The sequence below is a fragment of the Gossypium raimondii genome, chromosome 4 (assembly GCF_025698545.1).
Source record: "Gossypium raimondii isolate GPD5lz chromosome 4, ASM2569854v1, whole genome shotgun sequence".
Classification (NCBI taxonomy): Eukaryota; Viridiplantae; Streptophyta; class Magnoliopsida; order Malvales; family Malvaceae; genus Gossypium; species Gossypium raimondii.
The window spans coordinates 7,220,050-7,247,916 of NC_068568.1; the positions used below are offsets into that span (position 1 = coordinate 7,220,050).

The window sequence follows — 27,867 nt, forward strand, 5'->3', positions numbered from 1 at the left end:
AATGTGTGAGGTTCAAAAATAGGTTGCGTTCCAACCTCAGGATTCAATATGCTCTACACCAAGAATGGGTGTTTAAGACCCTAATGGAGAAAACTAAAATCATGGAAGAGATTAAACTTACAGAACGGGAAAAATAGAAGAAGATTAAGGCTTCGGTTAAAAGAGGTTCTGATTTTGCTGGTTTAAATTCCCATCCTCCGAAGTGGGCTAGAGAGGGTAGACCGCAACAAGGGGTTGCTGTGGCTAATTCTGGGGATAGGGTTCACAAATGTACTTATTGTAACAAGCACCACCCGGGTTAATGTTGGAGAAAATTGGGTGCTTGTCTAAAGTATGGGTCAACATAGCACTTGGTAAAGGATTGTCCTCGACAGACCGAATTGACACAAGTTCCAGCCCAAAATCAACGAACAGGTAAGTTACCTTTGAGGGGCCGAGGTCAGAATAGAGCCAAAAGTACTGTTGTAACGGGTGCGAACCAAACTGAGACTAGACAACTTGCCCTCATTTACAACATTAGAGGACGTGAGGATGGGGATGCATCTGATGTCATAACAAGTACTTTCACCATCCACTTTGTGTCATACCTTACCTTGATAGATATATGATCTACCTACTTTTATGTATCTTATAATATGATTAGTAAACTAGGTATTGGGGTAGAGAAAATCTCTACTGATGTTACTGTAGTAAGCCTATTAGTACAATTTTTTATGGTAAATAAACTTTATAGGAGATGTCCATTGAAAGTGCAAGGGGTAGTGTTTCCGATCGACCTTATGGAGTCACTTTTTAGTGAGTTTGACCTAATTCTGGGAATGGATTGGTTAGTTGAACATCATGTTAGCTTATATTATGCATCTAAAAGGGTAACCTTGAAAACACCAAGGCTAGCGAGATTATTGTGGTTGGTGAACGACGTAATTATTTGTCAAATGTGATCTTTGCTATGGTAGCTGAAAAGTTAGTCCAAAAATGTTGTGAGGCTTATCTAACTTACGTGTTAGATATGAATGCAAATGGTTTTCCCATAGACAGTATTCTAATTGTTAGGGAATTCCTAGATGTGTTTCTCAAGGAGTTGTCAGGGTTCCCTCCAAATTGTGAGGTAAAATTCTGAACCGAACTGCTACAAAAAACTACTCTAGTGTCTATTGCTCCCTACCGCATGACACCTGAGGAGCTACAAGAATTAAAAATCCAACTTTAAGAGCTTTTAGATTGTGGGTTAATTAGACTTAGTGTTTCTCTTTAGGGAACTCTGGTCCTATTTGTCAAGAAAGAAGGTTCCCTAAAACTATGTGTAGATTATCGACAGTTAAATAAGCAAACCATTAAGAATAAATATCTCTTTCCTAGAATCGACAATCTATTCAACCAATTTAGAGGTGCAACTGTGCTTTCCTAAATAGATCTAAGATCGGGGTACTATCAACTAAAAGTTAAGGAGATGAATGTGCTTAAAATCACGTTTAGGACTCGGTATGGTCATTACAAGTTTCTTATGATTCCTTTAGGTTTAACCAATGCTCCGACCGCTTTCATAGACCTAATGAATTGTGTGTTCCAACCCTTCCTTAATTAGTTTGTTGTTGTGTTCATCGATGACACCTTAGTATACTCAAAAACTGAAATTGAGCATGATAAGCACCCTAGAAAAATCCTGCAAATCCCTCGAGAAAAGAAACTTTATGCCAAACCAAGGAAATGCAAATTCGGGCTTAAGGAGGTCACGTTTCTAGGTCATATGGTATCTGCAGAGGGTATCTGATTAGATCCAAAAAAGGTAGAAGCTATCATAGAATAGAAACAACCGAAAAATGTTTTTGAAAATATGAAGTTTCTTTGGTTTAAATGGATACTATCATAGGTTTGTTGAAGTGTTCTCTTTGATTGCTACTCTTTTAACCAAGTTGTTGAGAAAGAATGCTCCATTTAAATGGATGGATGAGCAACAATCTGGCTTTGAAAAGCTAAAGGTTGTGTTAACCCAAGCTCCTATATTAATTCAGCCTGAGTCGGGAAAAGAGTACGTGGTGTATAGTGATGTGTCTTATGCAAGCCTGGGTTGTGTGTTAATATAAGGTGGGAGAGTAGTTGCTTATGCATGAAGGCATTTGAAGCAACATGAGTGCAACAAATCGACTTATGACTTGGAATTGAGAGCCATAGTGTTTGCTTTAAAACTTTGGAGACACTACTTGTATGGTGAGAACTACTACATCTACACAAATGATAAGAGTCTCGAGTATCTTCTCACTAAAAAAGAGTTGAACTTGAGACAACGAAGATGGATAGAATTGTTAAAAGAATATGACTGTGTAATTGGATATCATCCCAAAAATGCTACTGTTGTGGTGGATGCCTTAAGTATGAAGGAAATGACTGACCTAAAATCAATGTTTGCTAGGTTAAGTCTAGTTGATGATGGAAGCTTTTTAGTAGAACTACAAGTGAAACCCATCTTGGTTAGCGAAATTAAAGATAAACAACCCCTAGAATTGTCCTTGTTACCTTAGATTAAATAAGTTAAGAAGAGCAAGACCGAATATTTTAGGTTCAACATCGATGGAATCCTATGTTTCCGATAGAGGTATTGTATGCCAAATGATAAGGAATTAAGATAGTCTATTCTTCGAGAAGCGCATAGTAGTCCTTATGCAATGCATCCCAAAGGAAATACGATGTATCGGGACTTGAGTGAACTTTACTAGTGGCCTGGGATAAAATGTGATGTAATAGAATTGATAGCTAAGTGCTTAACATGCTAGCAAGTGAAAGCAGAACACCAGTTTCCTTTTGGGTTGTTGTGGCCAATCAAGATTCTTGAGCGAAAGTGGGAAAAATTGACAATGGACTTTGTTATTGGGTTACCTTTAAAACCCACTAAGAAACATTCAATCTGGGTGATAGTAGATCGATTAACCAAGTTAGCTCATTTCTTACCTATCCGCATGGACTATTCCCTAAAGTTGGAGATTGTAAGGTTGCATGGGGTACCCATATCAATCATTTCAGATCGGGATCCTCGTTTTACATCTCAATTCTAGAAGAAATTGTAAGAGTCACTAACTATTTGTTTGGACTTTAGCACTGCCTTCCATCCGCAGACTAACAGACAGTCTAAATGGGTTATATAAATATTGGAAGATATGTTAAGGGGTTGCATTATCGAACTCCAGGGTAGATGGGAAGAACATTTTTCTTTAGCCTAATTTTCTTACAATAGTAGTTTCCAATCGAGTATCCAAATGGCACTTTATGAGGCCTTGTATGGCTGTAAATGTCGAACAACTTTATGTTGGCTGGGTGAAAGGAAAGTTTTGGGTCTCAAGTTAGTGTAAGATTCTGAGGGGAAAATTAGACTAATACAAAATAGGTTGAAAACGACTTTGGATAGAAAAAATTCATACACATATTTAAAGAGGAATGACATTGAGTATGGTGTCAATGATCAAGTCTTCCTAAAAGTATCCCTATAGAGGAAAGTGTTAAGCTTTTGTCAAAAGGGTAAGTTAAATCTGAGGTTCATAAGACCCTACTGAATTCTTAAAAGAGTTGGTCAATGGCATACCAACTAGAATTACCTCTTGAACTAGATTGAATTTAGAATGTTTTTCATGTCTCCATATTGAGACAATATCGATCCGACCCTTCCTACATTGTTCTGATCGAAGAGATTGAGATGCAACTAAACCTGTTCCTTGAGGATGTGTAAAATTTAGATCGTGAGGCAAAGGTTCTAAGAAGAAAATAGATCCCACTGGTTAAGATTCTGTGACGGGACTATGGCATTGAGGAAGCCATGCGGGAACCAAAAGTAGCAATTTGTTAATAATATCTTCATCTATTCGAACAAGGTAAATTTCAAGGATGAAATTTCTCTAAGAAGGTGAGAGTTGTCACACCCCAAAATATAGAATTTAATTGAAATAATTAACTAAGAAATGGCCTATGCTTAATGATTAAGTAGTTATTACACTCCTTAGAGATCCTAGGTTCAAACCACTCCTCTCCCATTTTCTTTCTTTATATTTTCAACAAACTAAGATGAAAACCACACTAAAGTAAATATTATTTGGAGCAGCCTAATGGTCAACACGCCACTCCTCCTTCTAGCATACCCGAGTTTGAGCCACTCCATCCCCAAAAATTATTCCTTTTATCTTCCCTTTTAAAATTTTGGCCCAAAACTTTTAATTGTTTTTGAACCCAATTATGTGGCATGTATATAGGAAATGTTATGTACATAAGTGTACTTAAGTGATGATGTTTAGAATTATGATTATAGTTTAAATTTTGAAATGGTCAAATATTACATACTTACAAGTTAATGTTAGCAATGTTCTAAGCAAAGAAGGAAGTGCTGAATAACAAGGATTAAATGACATGTTTAAGTGCATAATGAGTGTTTTGAGTATTATTAAATGTATAATATCATATGAATATGATAGTTTTAAATCTTAGATAATACTTGCATTTGGATGGTTTTAGATAGTGAGTTTGAATATGCATTATGGTATGGTGTTAAGACATATGTTAAGTCATTGAATGTTATAATTTGAATGTGATCCGTGTTGAATTTGGAGTGTGAAACATGAATGGTGAGCTATACTTGAGACAATGATGATTTCATAGATTAAAAGCTTAGCAAGACGTCTATTTCATTTGGGATAGCTTGATTGGTTTTGTTGTTAGTTAAATGGATATGTTGGTATTTATTTAAATTGTTTTTGTGCAGGTTTGAATGGCCAAATATGAATCATTTGATCATATGGTTTCGCTTGGCATGAAATAGGTACCAAGTGTTCTTATTTTCACAAAAATAGAGTTCTCGTTGCAACGTAGGCCAACAGCCTATGATGTCCCGACGTCAAGTGGTCCAATGTTGAGATGTGACTCATTATCAGTCGATGTCACGATGTGGGAAATGGCTCGTTACAATGTTTGAAATGGCTCGTCACAACGTGGAACCCAACTTTTAATGACTTTGCGATTTGGTCTTAATTCTTGTCGGGTCATCAATAGATCTTCCGTAAGCTCGATTTTAATTTCGATTTCTATTTAAATGACATCATATGATCATGATAGAGATATGAATGATTATCTTAATGTTTTTGGTTCTAAATACAATAATAACATCTCCTAACTTAGCTCAAAGACCGGACTAAGTAAGAGGTGTTACAATTCTAAGGTTTGATGTTCATTTGATTTAGTCCAATTTTACAATTTAGTCCCTAAATCCTAGAATCAACTACCCAACATTTCCATCAACCAACCACCCAGAGTTTAGCAACCCATTTTCATATTAAAGCTAACAAGCATGAAAGAAACAACTATGGAAGCCATTAACATGAACTTGAACAAAAAAAATGAAAGATTTGGTTTTTAACTTAATAAACTTAAATGAAAAGCAACTAACACAAAGATAAAAGAACAAGAACAATAAAGATGAGATCTTTAACAAATAACAAGAAAGAAAACTTAAATACATTAACACAAAGATGAAAGTGTCATTACAAGCAAAGAAAATTTCCTAAACATGAAAATAAACCCTAGCTACAATGATAACTAAATTAACTAACTACCATTAATACTAAGGAAATAAGAAAATGTGCATGAAAAATAAACCCTAAATTATAAAGAAGAAAACTACTCTACTACTAAGCTAAAAGATGAAAGAAAACCTAAACTAAAAAGCTTTTTAACCTTAAAACTATAGCCTCCTTTTCTTCATCCAATTTTTGGCTTTTTAAAGTTGATTTTGACCCCAAAATATTACCTAAAATGCCCCTCTTCATCTTTTATTTGATTGGTACTTTGGGTGGACAAAGACTACCCCTAATGTCATTTTTTATCCTCATATGAAAGGGGTATCCCAATACCCAATAGAGGTGTTGCTATATCCAAGCTCCAATGTCAAGATACCTCTTCTTGTGGCATGGTTTCCATCAACTTTGGGCCACCAACATTCTCCTACAACACTCAACCACTCATTAAGGTCCAAATGGCACCCTTGGTCAATTTGGGTCTTAAAATGGCACAAAATAAACATAAAAAGCATGAAGAGCTTATTAAAGCTAAAGAACAAAAATTAAAGGAACATTATGAAAAAACATTAAAATTTCTAGAGAACAAGGTCATTAAGAATGACGGGGAGCTTAATTTGACACATTTAATTACGACAGATGAAACTCTCCCACACTTAACACTTTGCTTGTCCTAAAGCAAACATCAAACAAGCAATAAAAGACGACCCTTAAACAATGAATTTATTTAACAATTGGTGAATGGGCATGCACTGTGTACCAAGTCCTTTTTATTATTGATGCACTGAAAATTCATAGTTCTGAGAGCAAATCATTTTAGTTCGAAAAGTTATAGAGCAAACAGAAGCAGAGGTAGTTTATGCAAATCAAATTTTATACCTTATTCCATCACAATAAGGCATGGATATATGATGTATCTATGTACAAAAAAAAATTTGAATTATTCATTTACCATAAGCTTCTACAAGTTTCAATTTATACACGGAGACGTTAAGATCACATAAGGCTTAGTGGCTTATAACGTTCTGAGGTTTAGGTTGGTGCGGATTCAACAAAAAGTAAGCTCAAAATGGTTCAAGCACATGATATTGTTCCCAATCCCCCCTCAAATGTGTTCGTTTGATCTCATTGCCTTATTTCTCCTTATCACTCCAGTATTTTGGAGGAGATGGGTTGATATTAGCTCGTTTTTTGTACACTATGATTTTGAGACATTAATGTTATGCTATTTTCTTTTTCTTATTTTGAGAAAAATTTTCATTCATTTTTTTTCTCTCATAATGCTTTTGATCCTCGTTATATTTCTTTCTTTCACATTTTTCCTTCTTTTCATGCACAATTTTTAGTAAGAGTCAAATACGAGCTAAATCAAACTCTCTTCGCTAGTTATTTAAGTACATTTTTTTAAGAAACCTCTGCAATGTTCCTACCTAACCCCCAATTTCCATGGTCTGACCTTCGTTTGATATTGCAATACAAAGTTTAGGGACTAAGTTTTGAAGTCAATTTCGGTTCAAGGTTTCAAACATAAAGGCTCATCAAGAAAGGATAATGTAAGGCTCAAATTCGGCACTAGGGATAATGTAGCATCTAAGATTGGTCCTTTAGGATTTAGGCTACACAAACAATACCTTAGTTCATCCCTTAGCATTTCAATGAATACAAAACTAAAACATGTTTCTACTTATCTCAATAAATAATATCAATTTCTAAAACATGCATGTATAGACCTATTTCCATTCCTATTGATCATTTGGATAAAATAAAGAATTTTTCAACCACCTTTATCCAATTATACAATGTAATTAATCGAACTAAACAATTTATTCACAAAGCAAAGAATTCATCAAACATCAATTAAAATTTATACATCCAAAGAACTTAATTCACAATATCATGCCATAATTCATCAAATTCAATCACTTGAAGTTTAAGCACCATGCAATCAACAACAAAAATTAAAGAAATAAAAGAAAAATATATTTTAAATGTTTACAAAAATTTTGAAAAAAAAATACGTAAAAACTAAAATAAACACACAAACAAGACAAAACAAAACAAAGAAACTAAAACTATGTGCACCCCTCAAACTTAAACTACACATTGTCCCCAATTTGTGCACAAAATAAAAGATAAGAGGTTATTGCACGTCCCTGGAATGAGTGTCAGACTAGCTCAGGTCATCCACCTTTTCATTGAAGCTTGAAATTGTTGTGTAGCTTTCGGGATGAATGGCTGCACAAAAAATCAAAAAACAATCAAACAAAAATGAAACAAAAGCAAATAATAACAAAATAACATAAATAAAAGACACGAAAGACAAATCCAAAAGTAGTTCAGTAGTTTAAATAGTTTACATGCCGCACAAATAAAAATAAGAATAATGCGTAAACATGTAACTAGTCTTCATCGTTGGAGTTTGGCTTCGATCCAACTACTCATTCCCCTTACTTTTAACGACCTCCCTTTTATAAGACGTCTTGGTCGATCACTAGGGTCTCGGATGACGAAACCTGCTATGGCAAGGCGTACGGGCATGAAGACCTCCTAAAAGTTGTCATGGTATGGCTCAACATCATCCTCCATGGTCTCATCATCCTCATCAGCTTGCTTTTCCTCGGTCTCTTCTCTTCCTTCTTTCTTGTCAGCTCCGATTATGGATGATTCACTCGATCCTTCGGGCCACTACAAGCCCTCTATCCCTTGGCTCATTGCTAATTGATCCAAGAATGGTTTCATTGCATGGAGCATTCGAGTGTTGTGGTGCATCTGTTTGAACTGCTTCCACTGTCACTGTGTGTCTTCGTCATCTTTGTTTGACATAAGTTTATTTATCGAGGCTGGAGCCATTTCCATCCTATGTTTGCACCTTTAATTCCATTCCCAAATCTTCTTTCGATGCAGTACTTGAAATTGTTTGAACATGAAATCAATGCAATGGCTTTGCTGAGTTTGTTGCATTTCCACACCCGCTCTACGACTAAAATCAGTGACTAGGTGCGAGAAATAAATCCCCCCTTTACCTCTAACAATGTAGTGCCTCATTTATTGGTAAATCCATCAACCTATACAAATTTGTTTGTGTTGCAAGATAGAAAACGATAATGCCCCTAGAAAAAAATTAACATTATTTTTGTCAAGTACAGAGAAAATTCGTTGCATCCAAAGCTTAGCGATGGGAAACATAATTGCCTATTTAAAAGAGAATGGGTGCTCCATTAATGCTTCCCATTTCCACTCACCTCTACCTTCTATTAGGAAGTTCAAAATGACATCTATTTCTACATAAGTAAAGCGATTTAAATCGAGTGAGAAAGATCCTCCTCCTAATAGAATGGGATGCCATAATAATCGCAAATGGCAGAGGCAGAAATGTCAACATTAGCATGCCTGATGTACACCCAGTCATGGCGAGAAATTTCTAAATTGGAGTAAAACTCCAAAACAATAGGTACTAGGATAGGCGCATGAGGTAATTGACAAAAATTGTCCTATCTGTGAAAATGGATAAGATCCCAAACTTGTTCATCAAATGAAGAAACTGAGTCAAAACCACGTTCAGGGATAAACATTCATCCCTAAATCGTATGATAAAATTTTGCGGCCTCTTTTTGTGGAAATTTATTACTATCAAACCCCGACGACAACGCAAACGTGGCTTGGGATCGAGACCATTTTTGTTGTCTTTGGGCATTTTTGTCAATTTCCCTAGTAAATAAGACAATAGCAAAATACAACCCAAGTCTAAGCAACTAGCTAACAACAACAATACCAATGTAATACTATTGAATAACTAGTTCTCAACTATCCCAAAAACTGCACTAACAATTTTGCAACAACCAAAATTTGAAAAACAAAAGAGAAAGTTAGAACTTTTAACCGTTGTTGCTGTCGAAGATAAATCGGATTGTGTTGATTTAGCAACGTTATTCTAAAGTACGGACAAAGGAAACTTGAAAGTAAGAAAGAAAAACAAACAAAAATAACGCCAAATAAAAAAAATGTTGGAAAAGGTTAGAAAGAAACTTGAAAGAAAAATGGGAAGGAGAATGAAAATTGATGAATATTTGGGTGACATGGTTGTAGAATGGAGGGATTTTGGGGGTTTTAAGGGTGAAAATGCGTGGATCGCGATAGCCAAACACGGTCTTTTGCATGACCCAACATGGGTATCGCGATATCGAGGGTGGGTATCGTGATGCCTTACAATTTTTGGACCCCCTAACTTTTGAAACTATTGATGGTATTGCGATATCGAGGGATCAATAAGACGATACCACTAATTGTTTGGCCAAATTTTATTTTTTGAAATTCCAGGGATATTGTGATATCAAAATATCGGTATTGCAATATCCACCTAATTTCTAACCTCTCCTCGAAACTATTTGTGGTATCGCGATACTGACTCATGGGCATTGCAATATCATTGTAATATACCCCAAAATTCATAATTTTTCAACCTAAAATCTTAACTACACAAAAATTAAATCTAAAATACCCTAAATTTAACATGCACCAATTTAAAGCCTAAACTGAACAAAAGTAAATCGAGCCTCAATTCAATTAGTTTAATTATTTATCAAAACTGAACTAGACTAGCTCTTTGACGATACGTCATGCCCCCAAAGTGGAACTTTGGTGAAGTTCTATAAAATTTGGCCCTTTGCTTGTTCATCATCGGGATGATTAGGGCTTCTTTCAGCAAATGAACATATCGAACCCGCCTTGACTTGGGCCGATTCGATATGTACATTTAAAGTCAATTCTCACTAAAACTGAATCCAGTCCAATGCACCTTCCGAGGGATCATCAATTTCAAGATCACAAACTCAACTTGTTTTAAGTTCTCCACATCCATTTGAACATACCTCTATTGGAGCATTTCTTTGACTGATTCCAGTTGTAGGGTTTCTTCTAAAGCGTCTGAGAAGTGTGGTAACTCCTCCACACTACTAGGGTTGTAGATTTCCTCGATAACGCTCAACACTTCACGTAATTCTCTGTCCTCTATTCCTTATTGACAACCAACGTTCAAGTCTTGTTGTTCAACACTTAGGGTCCGTTTGTTAGAAGTAAAACATTTTTCGGAAAATATTTTCAGCCTTTTTCGGTGTTTGTTTGGCTGAAAATATTTTCCTACTGTAAAACCAATTATAAAACACGGGAAAAGAAGGCGTTAATTTTGGAAAATGTCTTACCCTTTCTAATTCGGTAAGACATTTTCAGGAAAATTAGAAGGAACACAAATCTTCCTTCCCTTCCCTTCCCTTCCCTTCCTCTTCCTTTTCCCTTCCCCATCCTTGATCGGTTGTTCCAAGAGAGGCTACACCGTAATCGATTGTTCTGCTCCTAAGAAAACTCAATTCCTCCAATCGAGCTCCGTCGCTGAGCGTCACCTCCTCCTCAATGTCGATGCGGTCTGTCCTGTTGTTCTTCGATTCATTTCTGTATCTTCCTTTTTTTGGCAGTTCTCAGAATTTCATCACTGATATGATTTTTTGCTCTTTTTTTGGATTCACAGAGGTTAGATAACAACGTTAAGGAGCTAGCTCGAGTGATGATGGAAAAGAAGTTTGTACCTGACATAATCGGTAATTGAATGCTATTTACCAAACAAAATTTAAAACCAAACAATTTTGAATTTTCTTGATTAGCTTTCTAGCTGTTTCTTTATCTGGAACTATAATGCGTACTACCTATATAGCTTTAGGGCATTTCATTGAGCTTAAATTCCTATAACTTCACCTATTTTGTCTTTACTAACATTATAAGGTATTTGCAGTAAACAATGCAGGTACAATCAATATAAACAATAGAATTTGGGTATCTTGATGAGTCTTATATTTGAATCCGCTTTACTTTTGTTGATAGGATATTGAATCCTTTTTTTGAATCCATTTTGTTTTTGGGGATGACAGATTCTGATATATGAATTGATTAGCTACTTTACTTTTTACAATTTTTTGACTTGCTAAATTCAGATATTTTGGTAGATTCAGATCTTTGGTCTGTTTGTTAATGCATATTCAGACCGAGTCACATAGATGTAGTTAGTTTTGCCTAAGTTTTTGAGGGACTTGGTTCATATGTTCCCTTGCTCAATTTACAGCTGAAGATGCATATGTTTTTCTGGTTTACTAATTTAAAAGGTTTCCACAATACAAGCATAGAGATTTCTACATTGCTGGTGAAAGTTATACAGGTCATTTTTTTACTTTAGTAACTTTTTTTCCTTTTTACTGCAATATTTTACTTTGCATAGGGATTTTTGGTGAGAATGTCTATGATTCTTTGTTTTCTTGAAGCATCTGTCCGACACTAGATTCCTACGCATTCTGCACATGATTGCAACTTCAATTGTTGTAATTTGTGCAAATGACTTGTGTTTTTGTTCTGTCATTATATATATAGGTTGGAAATGCTGTAACGGATGACTACTATGATTTCATTGGCACATTCAAATACTGGTGGACTCAGGGTTTGATTTCTGATTCATCTTATCAAAGTTTACGAGTTGCATGTGACTTGGGATCCTCTACACATCCATCTCTGCAATGCATGAATGCTCTTCGAGCTGCTCAAATTGAGCAAGGGAACATCGATCCATATTGCATCTTTCACTCAACCTTGCAAAGATAATTCAACATTATGGCGTAACATGAGGGGTCATTATGTAAGTTCTCAATCAATCTGTTCTGTTTTTTCTTCCTATGAACACTAACCTGGATTATTTTAACAGTTTGTATCATTGGTGCATCCATCAGTTAGTGTTGATTCTTCAATACTACATGATTGCTAGTAATCATTTGCAATGTATTGCTTTGGAAGATACCTTGTTGCTTGCTTAGGTATGTTCATTCCAAAGACCTTGAACTTCAAATAAAGATTTTATTTCTTATCTCTGGATCAGCCTTGCAGGATATTTCATTTAGTGTACAGTTTCTGTGGTGACATTTTCTTTGTTATCTGCCTTGTTTATGCTATTGAATCTGAATTTTGGACAGCCATATATTATTTTCAATGTCATTGTAGCCATTTCAACACTCTGCTTTTTCATATCTTTACTTTTTAAGAATATATAGGTTCTTTTGATGTCTAACATACCATAATCATAATTCCCCTTAATGCACTAAAAGGAATATGCACTACTTTGTTAGTAAGCAAGGTACAGGATGTTGTTGAACTTTGGTCTGCAATGCAACAGGAAACCAACAGCAAACCAGCATGCAGAGCAGCATCCAAGTTGAACCAGAGAAGCAGCAGCATTTTGTTTATTTTGGTCATTTGTAACTTGATTTAGTTTCAATGTAATTTATACTTAAAGTTAGTAGGAGTAGTTGTTGATTTATGTTTGATGTTATAGCTGGTATGTCAGCTACATTTTGTATGTAATTCTAGCTAGGCTTTAGTCATGTATTAGTGGGAGCAGTGTTACAATGCTTCTCAAGTCAATGAAAAAGATCTGATTTTTGGAGGTCAAATTCAGTTTTCTTCTTGTTCAAACTTCTTTGCACGTTCTACTTGGACAATGTTGTTGTTATTATGTGGTGTACTACTAATTATGCATTTGGATAATATTATTAATTTCTAGTATTCATTGTGGTTTCGAAGCTAATTTATAATTATTCAATCCTTGGTTTGTTTAGCACAATTACAAATAATTTATTTGATATTAGTTGTTTTCAATTTATGACGGTTAATATTGTAGCTTAATAATTGAGTATTATTATAAATAAATCATTGCAATATATGTAAAAACAATTTCAAATATAAAATTTATTAATATATATTAATATAGGTAAAATAACTTTTCCGAAAAATATTTTTGAAATCCAAATGTAAGAAAATATTTTACACAGATTCATCCAAACACCAGAAAATATTTTCCAGTAAATCATTTTACAGAAAAGTAAAACATTTTCTAGAAATCATTTTACGGAAAACATTTTACTGGCAAACAAATGGACCCTTATATCGGGGGCTTCAGTCTCAACTTCTATAGAGTCCAGTTCTACAAACTCATCCATCAGAACATTCTCTCTAGCTTCAAATTGGAGGAGTTCAAATAATTGGTCCAACCAATTACTAATAGCTTTCACGTTATCTTGCAACTCAGGCATGGCATCCTCAAATGCGCTACCCCGAATGGTTAGGTAGGAATCTTCCTTAGGCTCCTCCCAAAACGCACCTCCATCCTTGTAAGAATAAGAAGAATACGGGTCATACGAGTCATGTGTTGGGTCACTACCTTTCCATCATTGGTTGTAACTATAAGAATCATACAAAGGATCAAATCCTTTACTCTCATGGGCCCTCATAATCCCAGTTGAACGTTGAAGTACCATCCATATCAAACACAAATGGACCTTCAGGCCACCTATAGTCATCATGAAACATAACTATTAGTCAATTATCAACAAGACAAAAATAAGAAAAAACATTAAAATAAAGTATCGTATCTATAAGCTTAACTTTCACTAATTATCTCCATAACAAGAATGCAACAATCACATAAAAATCACTAACTATTACACCGAATCCGCGACAACGACACCAACAACTTGACCACCTCTCCCCTATTATTGTGAACGGGGGAGAGAAATCAACATTAAAACAAATATAACTATCGTACTTACTGCAAGTGTGACAGTTCAGTTGTAATATTTGTAGTGTTACAATTGAACACAAGATTACTGAAAACATGAAAATTTATGTGTTTTTACATGCCCTTTTTAACTGAAAATCATGTTATTTCGGTTAAATTCTTGTCGAAAAATAATTAAATATTATAAAATAATTAAATTATGCTAAAAATATGAACATGATGAATTTTAATTAATTTTATAGTTAATTTTGATTAATTTTGACTATTTTTGATAGATTCGCACAAAGGGCGAAAATTGGCTCAACAGACAATGCTCGAAAAATAAAATCGAGAAGCAATTTGAAGCATCGAGGAAAATTTATTTCCAGCCTAATACGGTCCAAAAATCTGTGTTAATTCATAATATAATTATTTTTAATTTATTCCCAATTTAATTTGGGCTAAATAAATTATTATTAATTAATTATGGAAAAAAAGGGTCTAGTTGAACCGCATTGGTTGAACCGAATCTAGTGAACCGAACCAGCCGCCAATTGGGCTGCCTAGAACCGTCCATGTGCCCTTGAAGAACTTTCAACCTTGCATTCAAACCCCTCCAAAAAATGTGGCTTTTTGGATTTGCCCCAGGCTATTTTTAGCAAAGTTGAGTCTCTCAACTTTGCCATGTGTGTGGCCAGCCAAGGGGGTCTCTTTGGCTGATGGAATTTTATACTTTTAGCAGCCACAATCAGCTATAAAAGCCACCCATTTTTTACCATTCAACTCATCCCTCACACTCTCATTCTCTCTTTTTCTCTTTCACTTTCTCTCAACTTTTCCTTCCTATTTTCCCTTTTGTTCAAATGTCGATTTCTTCTCTTGGGAAATAGGTCCTCATCAGCCACTGTTCAGCAGCAATTAAAGTTTTCATAAGCCACCTTGATAGTCGAGGACAACAGAGAACGAAGAACAGAGAAATCAGTCAAGCCACCGGGAAACACCGGATTTTCTTTTTGTTCCCTATCTCTTTAAATTTCGTTGTTGTTTTGACAAACATGTTTATGAATATTAATGCTATTGAAATGGTTATTTTAATCAATCTGGATTGAATTTAATTCGTGTTGGCTTGATTATATTTTGCCTGCTTGAATTATTGAAATTGTGCTTGTGTTGTTATAGGCCTCGGGAAGATGTTAAGTAAAATCATGCCTAAGTTATTCTTGCAATTTAATTGTTAGATAACTAATGAATTAATTATTAAATCGTATTGAAATTTTAATTAATCGACACAATACTTAATCAATGCATGTTTATTCTTTTAAGGTAGCTAAAGTTAATTTAGCATTGTATTTGGCGATACATATACCTTGCATAACTTGCAAGATTATTGTGATTAAACTGTTTCAAGGTAGAAATACTCTGTTACCTCACTTGATCTTTTATATGCTTGTGAAGATTGATTAATCGCTTGGATTGACATTGGAAATTGTTCAAGAGGTTGATTAATGTAATAAGTATGTATGAGCAGTAGTTAGCAAATTACCGAGTTGTCGTGAATTTGTTCGTAGCAGTATAAACATAAGTTTAATAATTTTAAGTTAAAGGAATGTAATTAATCCAACACAATTATATCATCTTGATTAAACTTTATTTGAAATCGTGCATTAGAAACTTTTTTATTTTTTTACTTAGTTTTTAACCCTTAGTTTTTAATCATCTTTAAACCAAAATATTTTCCATCACCAAAGTGTTTTAACATTAATTTCATAAATATTCCTTTTACAGTCCCTGTAGGTACGATAACTCGACATTTACTTGTCACTTTATTACTTGTTGCAATTGTGTACACTTGCACATTTTCGTCGTTCTAAGTTTTTGGAGCCGTTGCTGGGGACTGTTTTAAAAAAAAAGTCATTATTTGTGAATCTGTTTTTACATTTTGGTTTATTTATTTTCCTTTTTTAAATATTTTCTTATTTAATCTTTCCGCGATTATTTCAGGTGTTTATGAGTATTGACCAGATTATCGACTTACTCCCTGTGGACCCTGAAATAGAACGAACCTTTTGAAATTGAAGAAGACAAGCGAACCAGAGAAAGACCAAAAAGATAAACTTTGAGAATACGGATCAAGAAAACAGAGTAAACCTTGCTCAGAATCCTATCCTTATTACTGATGATAGGGATAGAGCTTTACAACAGTATGTCGTACCAGTATTTAACGATATTAATTAGGGTATTAGTAGACTCGAAATCTAGGCACAATAATTTGTGCTGAAGCCAGTCATGTTCTAGATGCTTTAGATTGTGGGCCAATTTAGTGGAATTCCTACTGAAGATCCTCATCTTCACTTAAGACTATTTATGAAAGTGAGTGATTCTTTCAAGTTAGCCGAAATACCCGAAGATGCATTACGACTGAAGCTATCCCCATATTCATTAAGAGACAAAGCTCGTGCCTGGTTAAACTCATTGCCACCGAACTCCATTTCTACATGGCAAGAGTTAGTCGAGAGATTCCTTAGGAAGTATTTCTCGCTGAGCAAGAATGCCAAGTTGAGGAATGAGATCACTGCCTTCCAAAAAATGGATGACGAGTCCCTGTATGAGGCATGAGAAAGGGACAAAGAGTTATTAAGAAAGTGCCCTCATCATGGAATCCCACACTGCATTCAACTTGAGACATTCTATAATGGTCTCAACGCTCACACGAGGATGGTAGTGGACGCCTCTACTAATGGTGCTCTCCTTTTTAAGTCTTATAATGAGGCTTACGAAATTATTGAGAGGATTGCCAGCAACAATTATCAACGGCCAACTAATAGAGCAGCGTCAGAAAGACGAGTTGCTGGGATACATGAAGTGGACGCTCTCACTTCACTCACATCTCAGGTATCTTCAATATCCTCAATGCTTAAGAATCTTACCACTAATTGGTCTAACAGTTTTACAGCCCAACCACCTAACCAAGTTGAGAATATAGCCTGTGTGTATTGTGAGGAATGACATTTGTTTAAATAATGTCCATCAAACCCCGGATCCGTATATTACATGGGTAACCAAAACCAAAACCGAGGGAGGCAAGGACTGCAATCCAACTTTTATAACTCATCGTGGCAAAATCACCTGAATTTTTCTTGGAGTAACCAAGGGGCTAAAACCAGTAACAGTTACACCCAACCTAGACCAACTCAGCCGCCTAGTTTCCCCCAACAAGTTCAGAACCTAACCCAAGCGGAACCATCCAATAGCTTAGACAATCAAGTGGGCCGGATTGCTACGGAACTTAGAAACCGACCACAAGGGGCTCTACCTAGTGACACGGAGAATTCGAGAAATCTGAGGAAAGAACATTGTAAAGCGTTGACATTGAGGAGCAGAAAGACAGTAGAGCCTAACACTGTCGAAGTTGAAAAGGAGCCAGCTGATGCTCAAGATTCAGAAGAAGTTCAACCAAGTGTTGAAATTCTAGTTTCGCCAGAACTAGAATCTGCAAAACCGATAAAGTAACCTTAGGACCAGCTAATTCTGATCAATTAACAATGTCGCTAGATGCAGAATTGTCGTCAAAGACGAATCAACCAGAATCAGTCCTAATAATGAAACCACCACCACCCTAACCTTAAAGACTTCAGAAACAGAAACAGGAGATTCAATTCAAGAAGTTTCTTGACGTACTCAAGCAACTTCACATCAACATCCCGTTGGTTGAAGCACTTGAGCAAATGCTGAACTACGTCAATTTCATGAAAGATATCTTGTCTAAGAAATGAAGACTTGGAGAATTTTAGACGGTAGCTCTGACGAAGGAATGCAGTGCATATCTTCAAGACAAACTACCCCCAAAATTGAAGGATCTTGGATGTTTTACCATACCGTGCAACATTGGAGCAACATATTGTGGTAAGGCATTATGTGACTTCGATGCAAGTATCAACTTGATGCCTATGTCAATATTTAGGAAGTTAGGGATAGGAGAAGTTAGACCAACTACAGTTACGCTTCAACTAGAAGATTGATCCTTAGCACATCCCGAAGGAAAAATCGAGGACGTATTGGTACATGTAAATAAGTTTATCTTTCCTGCTGACTTTGTAATTCTAGATTTTGAAGCAGACAAAGAAATACCAATTTTTCTAGGAAGGCCGTTCCTAGCAACTAGAAGGACCCTTATTGATGTGCAGAAGGGCGAGCTCACTATGTATGTTCAGGATGATCAGGTAACATTTAACATCTTTAAATCTATGCAATTTCCTGACACAATGGATGATTTCTCTGCAATGTCTGACTTAGAGAATTTAATAGTGGAGAAGGAACTCAACTGTGTTGAGGACCCACTAGAAAGAATTTTGACATTGGATCCTCCAAATGATGAAGAGGAGGATGAATACTTAGCTTTGCTAGAAGCTAATCAAAGGGGATTTAATCCGCAATCCCATTTTGAATCTTTGGAGTTAGAAAAGAGGGACTATTCCTAACCAAAAGCGTCGATCGAGATTACTACTGCTTTCGCGATGGATACTCAGGGTATAATCAGATTACAGTAGCACCGGAAGATCAACACCAAACAACATTCACCTACCCGTATGGTATGTTTAAATTTAGATGCATGCCTTTTGGTTTATATAATGCACCTGCTACATTTCAAAGATGTATGATGTCTATTTTTACTGACATGGTTGAGAAATATTTGGAAGTTTTTATGGATGATTTTTCAATATTCGGAGATACTTACGATGATTACTTAGCCAATCTAACTAAGGTACTAAGGCGATGCAAAGAAATGAATCTCGTACTCAACTGAGAAAAGTGTTATTTTATGGTACGAGAAGGAGTTGTTCTAGGGCACCGGATAACGAGACATGGGATCGAGGTAGACAAAGCAAAGGTAGACGTTATTGAGAAACTCCCACCTTCAATATCTGTAAAGGGTGTTAGGAGCTTTTCGAGCCGCGCTGATATTTATCGAAGATTTATTAAGGACTTCTCCAAAGTTGCTAAACCTTTATGCAAATTATTGGAGAAGGACTCTATATTCAAGTTTGATGAGGAATGCTTAAAAGCCTTCAATGATTTGAAGAGTCGATTAGTCACGGCACCCATAATCGTCACACCAGACTAGGATTTGCCATTCGAATTGATGTGTGACGCAAGTGACTTCGCAATTGGAGCTGTCTTGGGCCAGCGAAGGAACAAAGTTTTTCATCCCATCGACTATGCAAGTCAAACCCTAACAGGAGCTCAACTAAATTATACGGTAACAGAAAAAAAGTTACTTGTTTTGTTTGCTTTCGACAAGTTTCGATCTTATCTGGTAGGTACCAAAGTGACTGTCTATATGGACCACTCGATAATTAAGTATTTACTTGCGAAGAAAGATGGTAAGCCGAGGCTGATCTGATGGGTACTTCTACTTCAAGAGTTTGATCTAGAAATTCAAGATCTAAAGGGAGTCGAAAATCAGGTAGCAGATCACTTGTCCAGATTGGAGCTACAAGAAGGGAATTCTCCTCTTATACCAATTCAGAAGACGTTTCCAGACAAACATATCCTGAAGGTAAATCATGTCCGTAATACCCCTTGGTTTGCTGATATTGCTAACTATTTAGCTTGTGGTTTGATGCCAATTGATAAGACGTATCAACAAAGGAAAAATTTTTTTCACGATATGAAATACTATTTCTGAGAAGAGCCATATGTGTTTAAAAAGTGTGCAGATCAGATGATCAAGAGATGCGTGGCAGAAGATGAAATACCAAAGATTTTATACCACTATCACTCAGCTCCAAGTGGGGGACACTTTGGAGGTACACGTACAGCGGGCCAAGTATTGCAAGCTGGATTCTTTTGTCCAACACTATTCAAGGATGCATATGATTACATGAAGAGTTGTGGTCAATGTCAAAGGGTTGGAAATGTCACCAACAGAAGTGAGATGCCCCGAACAAACATTATTGAGGTAGAGTTGTTCGATGTATGGGGTATTGACTTTCTTGGTCCTTTTCCTCTGTCTTGTGATCACAAGTACATACTAGTAGCAGTAGACTATGTGTCTAATTAGGTCGAGGCCGAGACATATCCGACAAACGATGCTAAGGATGTGATGAAGTTTCTGCAGAAGCATGTGTTCACAAGGTTTGGAACCCCAATAGTTATCATCAGTGATGAAGGATCCCACTTTGTGAACAAGTGGTTAAAATGGTTATTAGACAAGCACGGAATGAAACACAAAGTTGCAACAGCTTACCATCCGCAGACAAATAAGCAAGCTGAACTGGGAAATAAGGAGATCAAAGGCAAACTTGAGAAGGTAGTATACCCGAACCGACGAGATTGGTCCACAGGATTAGATGATGCTTTATGGTCTTACAGAACAACATACAAGACACCATTAGGGATTTCACCCTATAGGTTGGTCTTTGGGAAAGCCTACCATCTACCATTGGAGTTAGAGCACAAAGCTTACTGGGCTCTTCAATAGCTTAATTTGGATTCTAAGCTCGCGAAAGAGAAACGGATGTTCCAACTCAATGAGTTAGAAGGGTTCCGAATGTTCTCATATGAAAATGTCAAATTACTTAAAGAAAGACTCAAGAAATGGCATGACAACCACATTCGAGTTCAAGAATTTAAAACAGGTCAGCAAGTCTTGTTGTTCAATTCCAAATCGAAGTTATTTCCAGGTAAGCTAAAATCATGTTGGTCCGGTCCATTTACAATTCACCAAGTCTATCCATATGGAGTTGTAGAACTTCAAGGTAAGGGAGGTAATTTTCGAGTTAATGCTCAGCGCCTGAAACATTATTGGGGAGATAAAATTGAACGAGATAAAGCCTCGTTCATTTTATCGGATACTTAATTTTTCGTTTTTCTTTTTGAATAAATGATTTAGGGTATATTTTTGGGTAAAGTATGTTTAAATAAATTTTGTCTAGGAGATTGGAACTTAAGCGGGACCGTTTGTGACCCCTCCAATCTTTCCTAAGAATTTATTTTGACATAGTTTTCCAAGAAATTATCCCCTAAATGGAAAAATATTTTTTTAGTTTCAAATAAAAGGGTCAATTTTGATCCAAGTTTTAATTTGCAATTCAATTTTAAATTTTCATTAAGTCTAGGGACTTAATTGAATTATTTTTAAAATTTAGTCGCTCTTTTCGTAAATAAAAAAACTAGGTGCCTTTCTTTGTGAATATTTTCAAAAAGCATATAGAATAAATATCTTTAATATTATTAATAATTTGATAAACCTTAATATATAATTATATTATTTATAATTTATATATTAATTTTTATCAACTTAGCTTAGAATTAGGATTAATTAGGAATTTTTTTTATTTCTGCACAATAAAATAAGAGATGGGAATCAAAAGTAAATATGGACAAGTAGTAAAGTCTAAAGTGTGGCAATAGGTATATCCATGTCTAGGATTGGATCTAGGAAGAGCTTGGTACTTAAGCAGTCAAATTTACTCACCTCCTCTTTTCTGGAATCCTACCTGGTGAATAGTATCTATTCACTTTAAACAATGAGGACATTGTTCATTTTAAGTTGGGGGGACCGAAAATTGAAATTATTTCCACTCAGAATAAAAATTTTCTTTTAATTATGAATATGATATATTTTTGTTCAATAAATTTGAATTTCGTTAAGTATGCTAAATTTAAGTATGAATAAAGTTTAATTATTTCAATAAATTGTTATGTTAGCTTAATAATGACATGAAATGTATTTCCAATAAAGCATGCAAATCATACCATAAAATTTTAGTTCTTTAGAAAAGTTTGGCATGCATGAAAGTTTAAGTCTTTAGAATTGACTTAGTAGTTTTTTGAGGCGAAATCCTAGGCAGCATGGAATGTTGAAAATGATTTAGGCAACTGTTGTTTGGACCGTTTGAGCCTTTCAAGCCAACCATGATGAAATTTTTATCCTTTGAAACCAACTTTGAGACTTTATGACCTAGTTTTATTTGAACCCTTACAAAGTTAGCCATCACTTTTCTTAATTATCTTAAAAATGTCCCAAACACTAGACTCAGTACTATTCAGAGTATTCTTTGAAAATAAGTTTGGGGGAGTCACAAAGAATTATGAAATGCTCTAAAAATTGTAGTACATGCAGTAAAATACTCGAAAAAAAAAGCATATGTACTTGAAGTAAATTGCACTAAAGAGCATGTGAAAAGGAAAGAAAAGTTGATGTATTGAAGGTAATTATTTCGAAAGGTTGATACAGGCTGAGTCTAGGATTTTTATTTTAAACCTAAAATTATCTATCTTTTATCTACCCCTAAGCCCAGCCACGTTACAACCTTGTTAAAGACCTATTGATTCAAAGTTTCAATGTTACCTACATTAGTGGAGAGAAATTGCTCTATTCAACATATGAAGACATCAGTTAAGCTTAATGATTGCAATTTAATTTTGAATAAGGGATTAAAATCAAATTGGTAGGGATTAACATGTCTTTAAGAAATATTTAGTCTAATTTTGCTATTGTAGTAATTGCTGAGATTAATTTGAACGATATATATACTTGAGTAGCATAATTATTAAATTTATTGTTTTTGAGCATAAGTATATTGATTTCATGATTTAGGGAAAAATGTTGTTCTAAAGGAGTTTTTCAAAAAGTGTTTCCAAGAAAATTCTTTTCAAATTTGTGCATTACTCGGGACGAGCAATGAATTAAGTTTGGGGGTGTGGAAACACAAAAATTTATGTGTTTTTACATGCCTTTTTTAACATAAAATCATGTTATTTCAGTTAAATTCTTGTCGAAAAATAATTAAATATTATAAAATAATTAAATTATGTTAAAAATATGAACATGATGAATTTTAAATAATTTTATAGTTAATTTTGATTAATTTTGACTATTTTCGATAGATTCGCACAAAGGGCGAAAATTGGCTTGAGAGACAATGCTCGAAGAATAAAATCGAGAAACAATTTGAAGCATCAAGGTAAATTTATTTCCAGCCTAAGATGGTCCAAAAATGTGTGTTAATTCATAATATAATTAATTTTAATTTATTCCCAATTTAATTTGGGCTAAATAAATTATTATTAATTAATTATGGAAAAAAGGGTCTACTTGAACCGCATTGGTTGAACCGAATCTAGTGAACCGAACCAGCCACCAATTGGGCTGCCCAGAACCGTCCATATGCTGACCCAAAGCGGCATTTTAGCTGACTAAATAAGCTTGCAAATAAGCCCTTGAAGAACTTTCAACCTTGCATTCAAACCCCTCCAAAAAATGTGGCTTTTTGGATTTGCCCCAGGCTATTTTTAGCAAAGTTGAATCTCTCAACTTTACCATGTGTGTGGCCAGAAAAGGGGGGTCTCTTTGGCTGATTGAATTTTCTATTTTTAGCAGCCACAATCAGCTATAAATGCCACCCATTGCTGATCATTCAACTCATCCCTCACACTCTCATTCTCTCTTTTCCTCTCTCACTTTCTCTCAACTTCTCCTTCCCATTTTCCCTTTTGTTCAAATGTCGATTTCTTCTCTTGGGAAATAGGTCCTCATCAGCCATTGTTCAGCAGCAATTAAAGTTTTCATAAGCCACCTTGATAGCCGAGGACAACGGAGAACGAAGAACGGAGAAATCAATCAAGCCACGGAGAAACACCGGATTTGCTTCTTGTTCCCTATCTCTATAAATTTCGTTGTTGTTTTGACAAACATGTTTATGAATATTTATGCTATTGAAATGGTTATTTTAATCAATATAGCTTGAATTTAACCCGTGTTGGCTTGATTATAATTTGCCTGCTTGAATTATTGAAATTGTGCTTGTGCTGTTATAGGCTTCGGGAAGATGTTAAGTAAAATCATGCCTAAGTTATTCTTGCGATATTAATTGTTAGATAACTAATGAATTAATTATTAAATCGTATTGAAATTGTAATTAATTGACACAATACTTAATCAGTGCATGTTTATTCTTTTAAGGTAGCTGAAGTTAATTTAGCATTGTATTTGGCGATACATATGCCTTGCATAACTTGCAAGATTATTGTGATTAAACTGTTTCAAGGTAGAAATACTTTGTTACCTCACTTGATCTTTTATATGCTTGTGAAGGTTGATTAATCGCTTGGATTGACATTGGAAAATGTTCAAGAGATTGATTAATTTAATTAGTATGTATGAGCAGTAGTTAGCAAATTACCGAGTTGCTGTGAATTTGTTCGTAGCAGTATAAACATAAGTTTAATAATTCTAAGTTAAAGGAATGTAATTAATCCAACACAATTATATCATCTTGATTAAACTTTATTTGAAATCGTGCATTAGAACCTTTTTATTTGTAAATTATTTTATTTAGTTTTTAACCCTTAGTTTTTAATCATCTTTAAACCAAAATATTTTCCATCACCAAAGTGTTTTAACATTAATTTCATAAATATTCCATTTTACAGTCTCTGTGGGTACGATAACTCGACAGTTACTTGTCACTTCATTACTTATTGCGATTGTGTACACTTGCACATTTTCGTCGTTCCAATTATTCCAAGGATCGAACCCAAAAGAGTCAATGATTTAGTTGTTTCTATTCAGAAGTGCATGCAAGAAAGTAGTCTAGCTAGCTACTCAGTAATTGATATAGTATGAAAAATCATTATTTTGAGAGAAATTAAACTAGTGAATAACCTAAAATAAAAAAGACCTAAATTGCAAATAATGCAAAATATAAAACTACCAAATACGATAACAGACAGCAGTTGGTTGGTTTCCATGTTAATTAACTCTCGAAATAGGGATTTAAATTATTAACACTCTTAAATTGGCTCGATATTACATCTCGATCTCAACTTTACCAAATTAGACAAATTAGTCTAGTTTATCTCTCGATCTCATCGGCTAACCCGGACTAATAAATTGCTTCCCAGTAAGGTTACCTCTCGGTCTAACTTATCTTAATGTTCCCTTAGGGCCGCCAATCTCAAGTTTTGATGTTTATTCAATTTAGTCCAATTTTATGATTTACTCCCTAAATCCTAGAATCAACTACCCAACATTTACATCAACTAACCACCTATGGTTTAGCTACCTATTATCATATTAAAGCTAACAAGCATGAAAGAAACAACCACGTAAGCCATTAACATAAACTTTAACAAAAAGATGAAAGCTTTGGTTTTTAACTTAATAAACTTAAATAAAAAGCAACTAACATAAAGATAAAGAAAAAGAACAATAAAGATGAGATCTTTAACATATAATAAGAAAGAAAACTGAAATCCATTAACCCAAATATGAAAGTGTAATTACAAGCAAAGTAAAGGTCCTAAACATGAAAATAAACCTAGCTACAGTGATAAATAAATTAACTAACTACTATTAATACTAAGAAAAACAAGAAAATCTGTAGGAAAAGTAAACCCTAAACTATGGAGAAGAAATCTACTCAACTCCTAAGCTAAAAGATGAAAGAAAACCTAAATTACAAGGCTTTTTAACCTTAAAACTACAACCTCCTTTCCTTTAGCCAATTTTTGGCCTTTTAAAGCTGATTTTGACCCTAAAATGTTGCCTAAAATGCACCTCTTCATGTTTTATTTGATGACTAATTTTCTTCTTCATTTCGGGTTTGACAAAGATGTTGCGATATCCAAGATCCGATATCACGATACCTCTGCTTGTGGCATGGTTTCCACTTAATTTTGGGACACGAATATGCTCCTACAACACTCAATCACTCATCGGGGTCAAAAAAACACCATTGGCCAATTTGGGTTTCAAAATAGCACAAAATAAGCATAAAAGGCATGAAATCAAAGCTAAAGAACAAAAATTAAAAGAACACTATGAAAAAACATTAAAAGTGCTTGAGAAAAAGCTCATTAAGTACAATAAGGAGCCTAATTAGACATATCTAATTACGGAAGATCAAACAACCTCACCATTAGATCACCAGTAACCACCTGTTGCTAAGACTACTCAACAGTGGACAAAAAAATCCTTATGCCTACACCAAAAATTAAAAAACTTAAAAGGCTTTGGAGGAGAAAAGCAATCCTTATCCAACCAGACAATGGAGAGACAATGGTCAGAAACACCTGGGGCAATGAAGTCATCCCTCAAATTGGGAAAACACATCAACCGAGCAGGACTTACCAAGACTCTATCAAGTCTCTTAGCAAGGGGATAAGCAACCTGATGGTTAGACTGAGTAAACCTAGCCCCAGAAAGAACATGATCAACAATCCCCAGACTATCAATTGCCTCCTAAAAGTCTCTCATATCAGTAAAAGCACATTGTGTACCATTAAACACAAAAATCTCTTCAAGAAAACGTATGACATTAAAATCTCCCCAAAGTAGCCAATGAGAGTCACTAACCAAGGATTTCACAACACCTAAGTGAGTCCATAACTGTTTTCTTTCTAGAGGGTCATTATCAGTATATATAGCAGTTAGGAAAATAGAACACCCTTGATAGACAAGCTTACATGTAATACTCTAATCTAAAACTAAAATAGTCTTAATAGACAAAAAATCCTTCCAAAGAAATTAGATCCTACCATTCAAAGCTTCCACATAATTGTAACAAGAATTCCAACCAATAAAGAATTTTCTAAGAATAGAAAAAGAGTTATTCACCTTTACCTTAGTCTCAAGTAAATAGAGAACATCTATCTACAACTTCTGCATCCTGGCAATCACTTGCCTCTGTTTAAGAGGATTATTCAACCTTCTGACATTCCAAAAGGAAAGGATCATTCCTTCCTAGAAAAAGAATCTCCCAAGGTAGGGGACTTTGCCAAAACTTTCTTTTTGTACTAATCAATATAAAAGCAGGAAGATCTTCCTACAACTGCTCAAACATCAATAACAACTTCTTTAGAAGCCACTCGAGGCTTTTTAGGAGAATGAATCATCTGCTTAGATGCCTCATCCAAAGCAGGAACATCATTAAAACCATCACAATCATCCAATTCCAGATTGAAAACATCAAATCTATTACTTGATCCAACAAAGCTCAACTATTTTGGCATTACAAATATAGGAGATTTATCAATGACAACCCCCTTGCCCTTATCCAAAGCACTAACCTTCTCAACTACCTTAACAACATCTGAGACAAGACCAGGATCAACCATATAAGAACCAGCAACCGACGCACCTAATTCAATAGGTAAAGACTTAGGAGCCTCACTTATAGGAATATTAGGTCATATTTACTTAGGCTTCCTTACCTTCCCCTTCTCCTTATGAGGGCAGCCTTTATCAGGATGCCTAAAGGAATTACAAAATGAGCAAAAATGAGGCATCCATGAGACATCCACTCCTACAGAAACAACAGGTCTATCATTCAACTCAACATCGATAGATTTAGGAATCATAAATCCAACAACAATTTCTACACACACCTTATCAAAAGCAAGACGTTGCTGAGATACAGTGATTCCATCCATGTAAAGAGGTTTGCCAAGCGCACTAGCAGCATAACTAAAACCCTTCCAAGTGAAAAAAATCTAATGAAACTTGAGAAACCTAAATCCAAACAGGCATCTGATCCATACAAAACTCATGTTTCTTCAAATTTGGCTCTCATCGGCTTATTTTAAATGTGCCAAGGGCCATGCTCTAAGACCCAGTCCCCTGCAACAGTTATGGTAAATTGAAATATGTACAGGTTCTCACCACCCAACATAACATCGACCGCTCCCTATTTGCTCCAAAGGATATTTACAAGCTTATGCAATGAGCCA

At 35.0% G+C, this 27,867-nt stretch overlaps 1 protein-coding gene, 1 long non-coding RNA gene and 1 other non-coding gene across 3 annotated transcripts; 2 read left to right on the plus strand and 1 right to left on the minus strand.

Annotated features, from left to right (window-relative positions):
- The first annotated feature begins 12,354 nt into the window (after window positions 1-12,354).
- LOC105778755 (uncharacterized) lies at window positions 12,355-13,034 on the plus strand. The gene is made up of 2 exons (XR_001128872.2): window positions 12,355-12,397; window positions 12,707-13,034. It is a non-coding gene; the product is annotated as an uncharacterized LOC105778755 (long non-coding RNA).
- A 3,652-nt stretch (window positions 13,035-16,686) lies between these two features.
- LOC128040741 (small nucleolar RNA R71) lies at window positions 16,687-16,793 on the minus strand. Its single transcript, XR_008195547.1, has one exon. It is a non-coding gene; the product is annotated as a small nucleolar RNA R71 (small nucleolar RNA).
- Window positions 16,794-19,855: 3,062 nt separating this feature from the next.
- Window positions 19,856-20,614, plus strand: LOC128040406 (uncharacterized). The gene is made up of 2 exons (XM_052629149.1): window positions 19,856-20,114; window positions 20,343-20,614. Exons 1-2 carry the CDS (start codon window positions 19,856-19,858, stop codon window positions 20,612-20,614), a joined length of 531 nt encoding a protein of 176 aa, XP_052485109.1.
- The last annotated feature ends 7,253 nt before the right edge of the window (window positions 20,615-27,867 follow it).

Coding starts and splice junctions, on each gene's coding strand:
- LOC128040406 (XM_052629149.1), top strand. CDS start 19,856: ATGATCAAGAGATGCGTGGCAGAAGATGAAATACCAAAGATTTTATAC. Junction 20,115..20,342: donor AGAGTTGTTCGATGTATGGG/GTATTGACTTTC, acceptor AATGGTTATTAG/ACAAGCACGGAATGAAACAC.